We start from the raw sequence: 10,932 nt of genomic DNA on the forward strand, positions 1-10,932 counted from the left end.
TTGAATTGTCTTCTACATAAGTCACTTCGAGGAACAATATATCTGTTTACAGATCTGAAAATATAATAAGTTTGATGCAGTGTAAAGATATCTGTATGATTGCTGATATATTTAATTAGATTTCTAATATATAGCTGTCTGATTGTCATAGCTCCAAATTCCAGAAAAATTTGGTGACTAGGGTATCGTCTGAACACTCCCAAGGCTGCCTTGAGAATACCCTTTTGAATAACATCAATTTTTTAAAATATGCATTGAAAGCGCCACCCCAAACCCATACTGGAAGACTGACTGAGCATATGCTATGTATACCATTTTACTTAGACCTTTGTCTTTAAGTAAGCTCAAATTTTAAAATTTGTGAATCATACATTTCATTTTGCTACACATACTATTTATATGCTCATTCCATCTTAAATGTGGGTCCAGAGTGACACCTAAATACTTTGTTTTGGTCACGCTTTCTAAAACGGAACAAGAGCAAGCCGGTTGATTACGATTGCTACCGTTCATGCCATACAAGCAATTCACATTGTGTACTCTTACTGCATTTAATTGAGGTCTGATATCATCGGGTTGAGTACGTGAGTTTGGTGAGAAAGTCATATAAACGCTCTTTGAGTAATTCAGTGTCAACTTATTTCTAACAAGCGACACTCTCACACCAGAGTGTACGATGTTGGTTAAGGATATCACGTTGTCCCATGAAGTCCCCGTAAAAACCAATGCAGTATCATCAGCATAAGACAAAACTCTACATCCCTTGATAGGAAGTCTTAATAAATCATTCATATAAACTAAAAATAAAATTGGAGAAAGAACTGTACCCTGGGGTAAGCCAAATTCTGTTAAAGTTACTTTGCTCTCTTTTCCATTCAGAGATATCATTGGATTTGTGTTCTGTTCCCCTATAATAACTAGCAAAGAACTTCAAGACCGGACCACGAAATCCATATTTTTCAAGTTTTTCAAGCAGGTTGATGTGTCCCACACAGTATCAAATGTTTTGGCCAAGTCCAGAAACACAGCCAAAGATTTTTTATTTGTGTTGAAATTAGATGTTATTTCTTTTACAAGTTCAGTCATGGCATCCTCAGTACTCTTATTTTCTTGGAAAGCATATTGATGCTGGTATATTAAATTGACCTTTTTTAAATATAAGACAACCTGTTCTTTTATTATTTTTAAAAACTTTGGATAAACTACTTATGATACTTATTGGACGATAATTATTGCCTGTATTCTTTTTGTCCCCAGATTTATGCAATGGAATTATGTTTGCAGTTTTAAAGTGACTTGTCTATTTTCCATACATCTATTAAAAATTATGTTAGGGGCTGAGCTATAAAAGTTGCTATTCTTTTTAAAGAAAAACTACTTAAATTATCAAATCCAGAGGATGCACCATTTTTTAAATTATTTATTTGTTTTATAACTTCTTGTGAACTTGTAGGATGCATAAAAAAAATTCACAAGGCGGAAATTAGAAACAGCAGTGGTTTCCAGATAAGGTAGATTTTCATTTTCTTTGAAGACTCTCTCCGCGTAAGACTTTCCTACATCTGAAAAATAATTATTTAGTCATGATCGATACCAGGCAGAACTTTTTTGCGGTTACTGTTTAATATTTCTTGAATGCAGCTCCATACCTTTTTATTGTTCCCTTCACATGATTTTAATTTGTTCTTATAAAAGTCTTTTTCTGCTGATTTGATAAGTTTATTTAGTAAATTTCTATAGACTCTCAACGTGGCATTAAAAGGTTGTTTTTTCAAAGTACTATGCATTTTGTCTCTTATTCTCATTGAATTCACCAAACCTGAACTTATCCATTCCTTTAGAAGTCTAGATTCACTTTTCAACTTTATTTGATGAGTTGATAGTTTTATAAAAGATAATAACTTTTTTACGAATCGGTTTACTATATCATCCAAGTCAGTAGAGGCGTCCAGTTCAGAAAGTTCATCAACCCATGTTTCCTCCATCAACAAATCAATGAGTTTGAAATAATTTATTTTTTCCTTGTAATGATTTAAGTTGTTTGGTTTATTAGGTGCCTGTTTTTTATATTAATATGGAGAGTTATACAAAAATGATTGGTTATAGAAGTTTTATGAATTATTCCTAAAATGTTTTCTTCCCCAATTTTCGGACCTCTGTAAAAAATGTGATCAATACAGGTTTCAGAATTATCATTTACTCGTGTTGGCTTGTTAATGAACGACTTGAGACCGTTCATTTGCATTAAACTGATATATTCATTTCAGGTTTTACTATTTTGTAATAGATCGATATTCAAGTCACCCAGCAAGATAATTTCTTCGTCTTATCAATGTCTCTCAGTTGTGTATCAAGATCAGATAATAAAACATCAATGTCAGCGGCTGGTGATCTATACACTGCTATCAAATTTATAATTGAACCATTCATTTGTAATCTTATTGAAAGAGTATCTGCTCCCCTATTTACATTTATTTATTTATTTTTATTTATTTACAATGCAAATGACACTAATGTAATAACATTGAACGATAAAATAATAAGATAGTCCTTGTGCTATTTTTCTTCCAAATTTATAGGTGAAAAAGTCCGAAATAAGGTTAGAATTTCACGTGTACAATTTTGATAAAATTTCAGTCCAAAACAAAAATGAAAACTATACATTTTGAATTTAGATGGCTTGAATTAATAAATTAATTAGAAATATTACACTCAATTACCACTTGTAACGAATAATATTGAGTTATTTAAGAAAATTTGGAACCATTCAAGAAACACAAACTCGTAAACACTTATACATGAACGATTTCATCGAATAATATATAATTTTTTATAAAAACACATAATATTATACCATTACAGTTATTCAGATGACCTGGTTTACTTAGTGCAGTGAAACTATAATCGAAGCTCTTATTCTCATTCATCCAAGTTTCTGATAAAACTATGATATCATAGTTTAGTTTGCAATTCTGTAAAGTATAACAAAACTCATCAAAATTCTTTCCTATGCTTCGAATATTCATATGAATAACATTAATAAAATCATTGGAACCATCATCAAACTGATCAGGGTGAAAATTAACTATGTCATCATTCTCAAACGTACTGTAACATTCCAGATCTATCAAATCATCGAAGCTATAATTATTGTTATTAGTCATATAACTCAAATTAATTATATCGTAAGATGAATTTGTATTTATAAGAAAAAAATGAAGCAGAATGAAGAGTGAAGGGAGTAGAGAATGAAAGTTATATAGAAAAAGATAGATAATATAGAAGATGTATTATACGAAGACGTGAATAAAATGGTGGGAAAAATAAAATAGACTTATTAATCTGAAAAAATTATAATAATAAAAATGTGTAAGAATGTATTGATTATCACAAAGATAAGATCAAAAAACAAATGACAATGAACCTATGCACTGTGCTTTTTTGTCATTACGAAAAAAAAACAATCATCATTGAATAAGTCTAGATCTTCATCACAAGTAATTCTTTTTGTTCGCGACTTTTCGCTCTCTTTTACAAATATTTTACAGTCTCTGATCCAGACAAACATGAGTCTCTTTTTTTTTATTTCTCAATTCCTTGGCCTTCCCGAACAAACGCTTGAAGAATGGTGAAAGATGTTCGTTGATATAAACCTGATTGTCGGCCGGCGAATTGCAGATTTCCTTCAGCTTAGGCCTAATTCCCTTCTTCAGTTTTGTCGCCGCGAGCCATGCAACCTTTTTCCTTCGTGATGTGAATTTGACAATAATATTGAAGTGTCTCCTTTTTTTGTGAATATCTTCTAAACGGTTTGAAATATCGATATGCGGTTTTCACCATTTTTTTTATCTTGAAATTCCGTATTGAAACCATGTATCGCATTGCCACCTACATATTTAAAAAAAAAGTTGTATTCAATATGGCGGATCCAAGATGGCGGACCAGATTTTTAAACTCATATTAAAGTAGAATCTTCAATTTGATTAGGATTCCCAATCACACCCACTATCAAATTACCTTTGTGTATGAGAAATTAAGCCGTTCTCGGACTTTTCACCCACTCTGTATACAAGAATCAATGTACTTTTCTGGTACATTGAATATTGCGGAAAATTATTCCAAGAAGCTCTAAAGGTGCGTACAGACTTTCGCTCTGCTCCGCAACCGAACTTCACTCGAGCAGAGCGATTGATGATCGACCGGGGAGCAAGAGTGGAACTCGAGAAGAGCTAACATCTCCCATAACGTTCATGATCGGTGCGTGTACAGAGCGGGGGCGGAGGGATTGCGGAACGAGGGCGGAGCGTGCGCGACGCGGGTTGGAGGCGCGTATATCTGTACGCAGCTTGAGAGGACTATTTATTCCCACATAGCGCGGTGGAGCAAGGACTTACTTACTTTCCGTGTCCATAATTACCATTGTGCTTTTATTCTACATATATTTTCCTCCCAAAATTTAGCCACAATGTCATTACATTTGAGGAGGTCGTCATGAGAGCAGATTGTGTCAAGCAACTCGCTGCAGTACTGTCACAGGCAGTACTGTCCTGAATGTAAGTATAATAATAGTATAAATAGTACCATTGGAACAAAGGGGAATAATATTTTCACTGAACCGGACATCTACACTGATACTGATGGACTGATGACTGATGGACTGCTTTATAGGGACATGTTGCAGAGGCAGCTGCTCATAGCAGACTACCATGAATGCAACAAACATAGCTAAAAATAATAGTTGAAATAATTATTTCAAGAACTTTGTAGATACGTTAGCTTATTCATCCACACTGAAGATTTAATCAATCCAAAGATACAAAGTTTGATATTAAAAGTCCTCTTCTCTTCCTCCCCCTCCTCCTCCTCCTCCTCCTCTCTCCTCCTACACCACCACCTCCTCTTCTTCTTCTTCTTCTTCTTCTTCTTCTTCTTCTTCTTCTTCTTCTTCTTCTTCTTCTTCTTCTTCTTCTTCTTCTTCTTCTTCTTCTTCTTCTTCTTTCTTCTTCTTCTTCTTCTTTCTTCTTCTTTCTTCTTCTTCTTCTTCTTCTTCTTCTCTTCTTCTTCTTCTCTTATTTCTTCTTCTTCTTCTTCTCTTCTTCTTCTTCTTCTTCTTCTTCTCTTCTTCTTCTTCTTCTTCTTCTTTCTTCTTCTTCTTCTTCTCTCTTCTTCTTCTTCTTCTTCTTCTTCTTCTTCTTCTTCTTCTTCTTCTTCTTTCTTCTTCTTCTTCTTCTTATTCTTCTTCTTCTTCTTCTTCTTCTTCTTTCTTCTTCTTCTTCTCTTCTTCTTCTTCTTCTTCTTCTTCTTCTTCTTATTCTTCTTCTTCTTCTTCTTCTTCTTCTTCTTCTTCTTCTTCTTCTTCTTCTTCTTCTTCTTCTTCTTCTTATTCTTCTTCTTCTTCTTCTTCTTCTTCTTCTTCCACTTCGCATTCAGTCACGCAGTACTGGACAAACTTTTGTTTCATTTCTCTGTGATTCTTACGAAGTTGATACAGTATCAAGTGCTTTGTATCATTTTCACTGCCAGCGCTATCTAGTGGAATCCTTTACAACTACATTAAGCTTTTTCCTGATCAGAATCTCGTAAGAGCACTTTTAAAATGACTTATATTCATATTTATGAAGAAATTTGTTGATGTTTACTATCACTAAACCATTTTTGATGTGTGGAGAACTCACTAGATGAGTTATAGATGCAATTGGCATTGCATTTGATACTAATAACTGACTTTGAAGATGCTACCTCCCGCCAGAGTTTTTGTAGCATTTGTAATATAGCCTGCCCTTCGACTAATGTTGTGAATTACAATACTTCTAAGTCATGATAGACAAACTTTTTTGGAGAACCATCCTTGGACTTTGGTAAGGGGTCTATTGCGATGGTTCAAATTCACAATAATTTATGCTTCTTCTTCTTGTTTTTCTTCTTCGTCTATTTCTCCACTATTTCTTCTTCGTCTGTGCCACTATCATGATCTAGATTTCGAAGTGTATATTTTTCAATACCGACTGGTTTGATCTTTCGTCTGTCCGCTAGGCGGAACTACGCCGACCATTGCTGGGTGGAAGATGCCACTGCGGCCGCTCGCATTCCCAGTTCCACCAACGCTGCTATTACTTGCTGTCTCAGCGCCTAGTCCGAGTCAGACAAGCATCCAGCCTGCACTGCGGAGCTAGGTTTAGATCTTCCCTTATGTCTGATCATACGCTTTACTGTATCATACGCCTTTATAAAGGAAGAAAAGTTTGTCGATATTATACATATTTATGTTTACATGAGAAAATCCCATTCAGTATTCCCAAATTTTGTATCATTAAATACAAATCCTCAGATAAACTATTAGATACACTATTCTTCGAAGCATGGTGTACTGTTATAAATAGTCATTCCATTTTACAGGTCCCGTTCTCAATGATAACTTTTTCACATTATTCAGGACAGTTGATAACGATTCAGGTCTGCTGTTTATGTGAAACCATAGACAAATAATACAAGAGTGTACTCTACTGTATTTAGATGATGTGCCGTTGTACTTTGTTTAGAAGATGTGTCGTTATACTTTGTTTAGACAGTGTGTTATTCCACTCTGTTTAGATGGTGTGTTATTGTACTTGAGTATTATTTGCATTCAACGGTATCTTTATATCTTTACTCTATGGTGAAACTATCTGTCACTAGGGAAGCTTGTTTCCAGACTGATGTTTTTCAATGTCATTGTTCATGAAAATGTTCAGATAGCTGAGACTATTCCAAAACATACAATTTTATTGAGTTGAATAAATACATTTTTCATTCTAGGATTGAATCTGCGGATGAATCAATACACAGAGCGATGCAGGAGCTGAGAATAAACAGGAATCCGGAAGTGGCAATCGAGCATGAAGAGTTTATAGCTAATTTGACAAGGAAGGTAATACCTTTTCATTTTCAATCTACTTTCATATTCTTCATTTATTGATTCATACAATAAGTACATCATCGAAATGATAGGGAGAGAAAAATAAGGTAACCATGTGCTATTCCTCTCCCAATTTTAGATAAGGTTACTCATAGTCCGAAATAGCTTAAGTCTTGTTCAATTCACAACATTTTCAGTCCTTAATTATTTTCTAACTGAAGAGTAAAATGAGAAATATAACGAAGATGGCCATAACAGAGAAAGAAGTTGTACTCTACAATGCAGCATAACGGCCAATGACTGGACAGACGTATGGTGACAGACGGAGGCAGGTACAAACGTATGCATTCAGACGTGAGCAGACAAACTCAGACATATATATGAACGTCTGTATGCGTTGTAACATTCGATAACCTGGGGAGAGATTTTTCCTCCGTCTGTCTGTATACATCCGTCTGTTGCTGTGTTGAATGGATTTAAACGTGCGAACAGATTGAGAATAGTTGAAAATGGCTTTATGATCTAAACGCTTACCGTATACTTTACATGCCTTATAACATTGTACCACTGCTGTATGAACTTTTTGTAACATACCTTTTGGATTTAGTGTAAGGAATCAAATTGAAAAATTATATTATACAAAACCTTCAGTTTTAAGTATCAAATTAATGAATCACTCATTTAAATCACACAGATTAACATCACTCATCACCACTGAAACCAGCTTCCACATTATTTCTCTTTTGGTACAGAAATATTTGTTGTCGAATGTGGGCTGGTCATTGTTTATAAGTGATTGATTAGTAATAACTAGATTATGTTTCAATTAAAACGTTAACTTATTGCTCTTTGAAGAAGTTGTCGAAAATGTTATGACGCACACGCCGTGCGAGACCGGTGTGACCAAGACTATAATGCGGCTCTTTCTAATTTGAATCCATAAATTTAATTAGGTACTGTTTATATAATATTGTTGGAGGAATTGAAAGGTGAGTTTTCTATTGGTTTGGCTAGACAGTCCTCATTTGGACTATTGTGTTTATCCTGTTCATTCTCTCCCAATCATTAATTTGATATTGTGATCATGAAATGAAATAAATAAATAAATGAATAAACTTCAACTTTTAACTGAATGATCATTTAATTGACTCGCAGGCTTTGAAGCAGCATTGTCTTCATTGGCTGACCCGAAGGAAAAAAGATACTGAGGCAGAAGTGGCAAAACTCAGCGATAGAGTTCAACACCTTCAAAGACTGTACGAGCACCAGGATACTGTACTCGGTTAGTGAACCGTTTTTCTTCATTTCCATGACTGGAGACGGATCAGAAGTAGCTCGTCTCAAGAATTCTTACTTGTAATGTGAAATTAATCATGGCATGATTTTGGTATGTTTGATGGCTGAATCACCCAGAATTTACGAATATATTGCTGTAGTTTTAACAAGTTCTACGCAAGAATTGCACGCATGGGAAAGTATTAAATGATTCATCTTTCATTTTTATCTTCCATTCAGGAGAAGAATCTCGTTTTCTATGAAATTTCTTATTTTTGTAACAATTCATAAATTCTTTTTCCAAGCATCGATTATAGATGTGCATAATTATACACATCACATGATTATTTGATGAATCTTCAACTCATTGATTCATCATATAAACTTTCATGTGAACACTAGAATAGATACTTTCAAATACTTATTCCAATCTATAATGTTGCTGTATTGTAAGCTCTTGTATATAAGTGTATAAGCCAGTATATATTGTTGTAATCTACATGAATAAAGTACTTAATCAATCAATCTCTCTCTTCCTTCTTCTTCTTTTTCTTCTTCTCCTCCTTCTTTTACTTCTTCTTCTTCATCTTCTTCCTCTTCTTCTTCTTCTTCTTCTTCTTCTTCTTCTTCTTCTTCTTCTCTAACGTCTTCTTCACCTAAGTTTTCTCAACAGTTGTTGATCTTTTCTGTAGCCTGTTGATTGTAGACGAGGCAGGCAGGCAGCACTTGACACTTTGATAATATCTTATAAGCAGCTCCCAAGTCCAGTATATTTGACGTTGAAATGATAACTGCACCCCTATTATATTAAGTTTACATCACGTAATATTGTACAATCATAAGATCAAAATAATAATTCTTAAACAGGAGTGCGATACTCATTTAAAAAATTCATTTTTTCAGGAGAAGTTCTTGGTTCAGCCTCATCTGAACTTGAGGTCGAATTGGATCGGATGAGGAGTTACCGAGATACTCTCTACTCAGGAGAACTCCCTTTGGAGAGAAGCTTCAAGACTCACCCAGGCAGGAGCCACCCTGGCAAGAGCTGGATTCCAGAGCTGGGCTACTATTAACACAACTCTGTCAGTATTATAGCTCTAGTATCAGCATTATAGATCTTAGTATTAGTATTATAGCTCAGTATTAGCATAGAGAGAATATAGCATAAGAAGATATCCCATGGTATAAGACGTTTGAAATCCAAAAATCACTAGACAAACAAGTACATATCAATAGATAGTTAATTTCATTAGGCAGTTGAATATCAGTAGACAGTTAAATGAAGCCGATAGTCCTAGTATTTCTCTTTCATGACGCTGTAGTCTCTCATACTGTCTACTGTGTCGTTCTTACACTCTCCCTCAGTCAAAACAGTAATTATAAACAGTGGTCGAGAGTAATCGACTCTCACTAACTCATTAACAATTAAATCAACTTGAAATTTGGAACATATACGGCCTTTACCATGGGATATCTACTTATGCTTAATCTACCTATATCTACTTATGCTTTTTTCTTTGTGGTATTATCATAGAGAAAAGATAGAATAAGAGGATATCTGAAAGTATAGAGCGTTTATGTTACACAAATGCAAATGTTATTATGTCAAGTCGATAGTTCTCATAGTTTCTTTTCATGAAGCTATGTGACAGTAGTCTCTCATACTGTGCCGTTTATTACACTTGCCAAGGACAGTGATATTCGAATAATATGGCTTGATATAACAATGAAATTTCGGAAATAAACGCCTGTACTATTGAATATTCCATGTTATCTCTTCTCTCCATTGTATTACAGAGTATTCTACTCTAACAGACAGTAGACATATATAGAAAGTAGATACTATACAGCTCTGTTAGTTTTAAAATAACCCATGTGATAAGATAAAGCCAATTCATGATTCGAAGAATCAATTATTTAAAAATCCTGAAACATTTATCTTAATCACTCAGTTTGAGGGTACCGTTTTGCTTGATTGGTGATGGATAGATAGCAGATCTACATTGTAAGTGAATATGACTGTATTCTTCTCAGCAGAAACATTTTATGAATCTCACTTGCTTATGGGAATCATTTACTCACGAACAATATACAGTATACAATCTATTATAATTTCATGAATTATTTCTTGATCAGATAAAAAGAGTATTTTCTCGTGTTTAAGTACAGATTACAAGCGAGGATAACATGAAATTCCATTTTGCTGAAGAGTGAGAATTCTAGAGAAACTTTTTCTATAAAGCAAATTTATAACTTATAAAGAGAACGATAGCTTTAGTAAATATTCACGGCTATTCAGTAGAAGTTCAGCAATCATTTGTTATTCATCAAAAATTATATTCTGATATTCTAGAAATAAAGATTAATATCCCTACATTAATAGTATCGTAATGATAAAGTTGGTTACAGTACCTTCACTATAAATTCAACTAATCAGTACAGTCAGTGAATAATTCGAATATATTTCCTATACTGCAGATACAGTTGCTGAAGAAATTGAATTTATTTTACAGGAACAGTGACTCTAGATTCAGACTAGCCACAGAATCTAGGAACGCCATACATGAAGCTACATGTGTATTCAAACTGCGCAGTCAATACTTCCAGGAGTTCAATTTCCATATTGCACTTCTCGAGCGAGAAATCAACGCGCTTTGGCAGGTGAGTCGATTCAATAATTACTCTGTACATAATAATTCTTACTCGAGATGGACATGCGCTGTAGAGAAGGCATCCGCGGCAGGGATACAACGGTGGCTATA

The 10,932-nt window shown here is 34.2% G+C and overlaps 1 protein-coding gene across 1 annotated transcript in view; it reads left to right on the plus strand.

Moving 5' to 3' along the window:
* LOC111055869 overlaps positions 1-10,932 on the plus strand; it is a 39,376-nt gene that overhangs the window by 10,131 nt on the left and 18,313 nt on the right. The window contains 4 exon segments of the mRNA XM_022343170.2: positions 6,796-6,907; positions 8,051-8,177; positions 9,074-9,165; positions 9,167-9,252. Of these exon segments, the coding sequence (XP_022198862.2) occupies positions 6,796-6,907; positions 8,051-8,177; positions 9,074-9,165; positions 9,167-9,252 (417 nt within the window).

This window comes from Nilaparvata lugens, chromosome X, assembly GCF_014356525.2.
Source record: "Nilaparvata lugens isolate BPH chromosome X, ASM1435652v1, whole genome shotgun sequence".
In the NCBI taxonomy this organism is placed as follows: domain Eukaryota; kingdom Metazoa; phylum Arthropoda; class Insecta; order Hemiptera; family Delphacidae; genus Nilaparvata; species Nilaparvata lugens.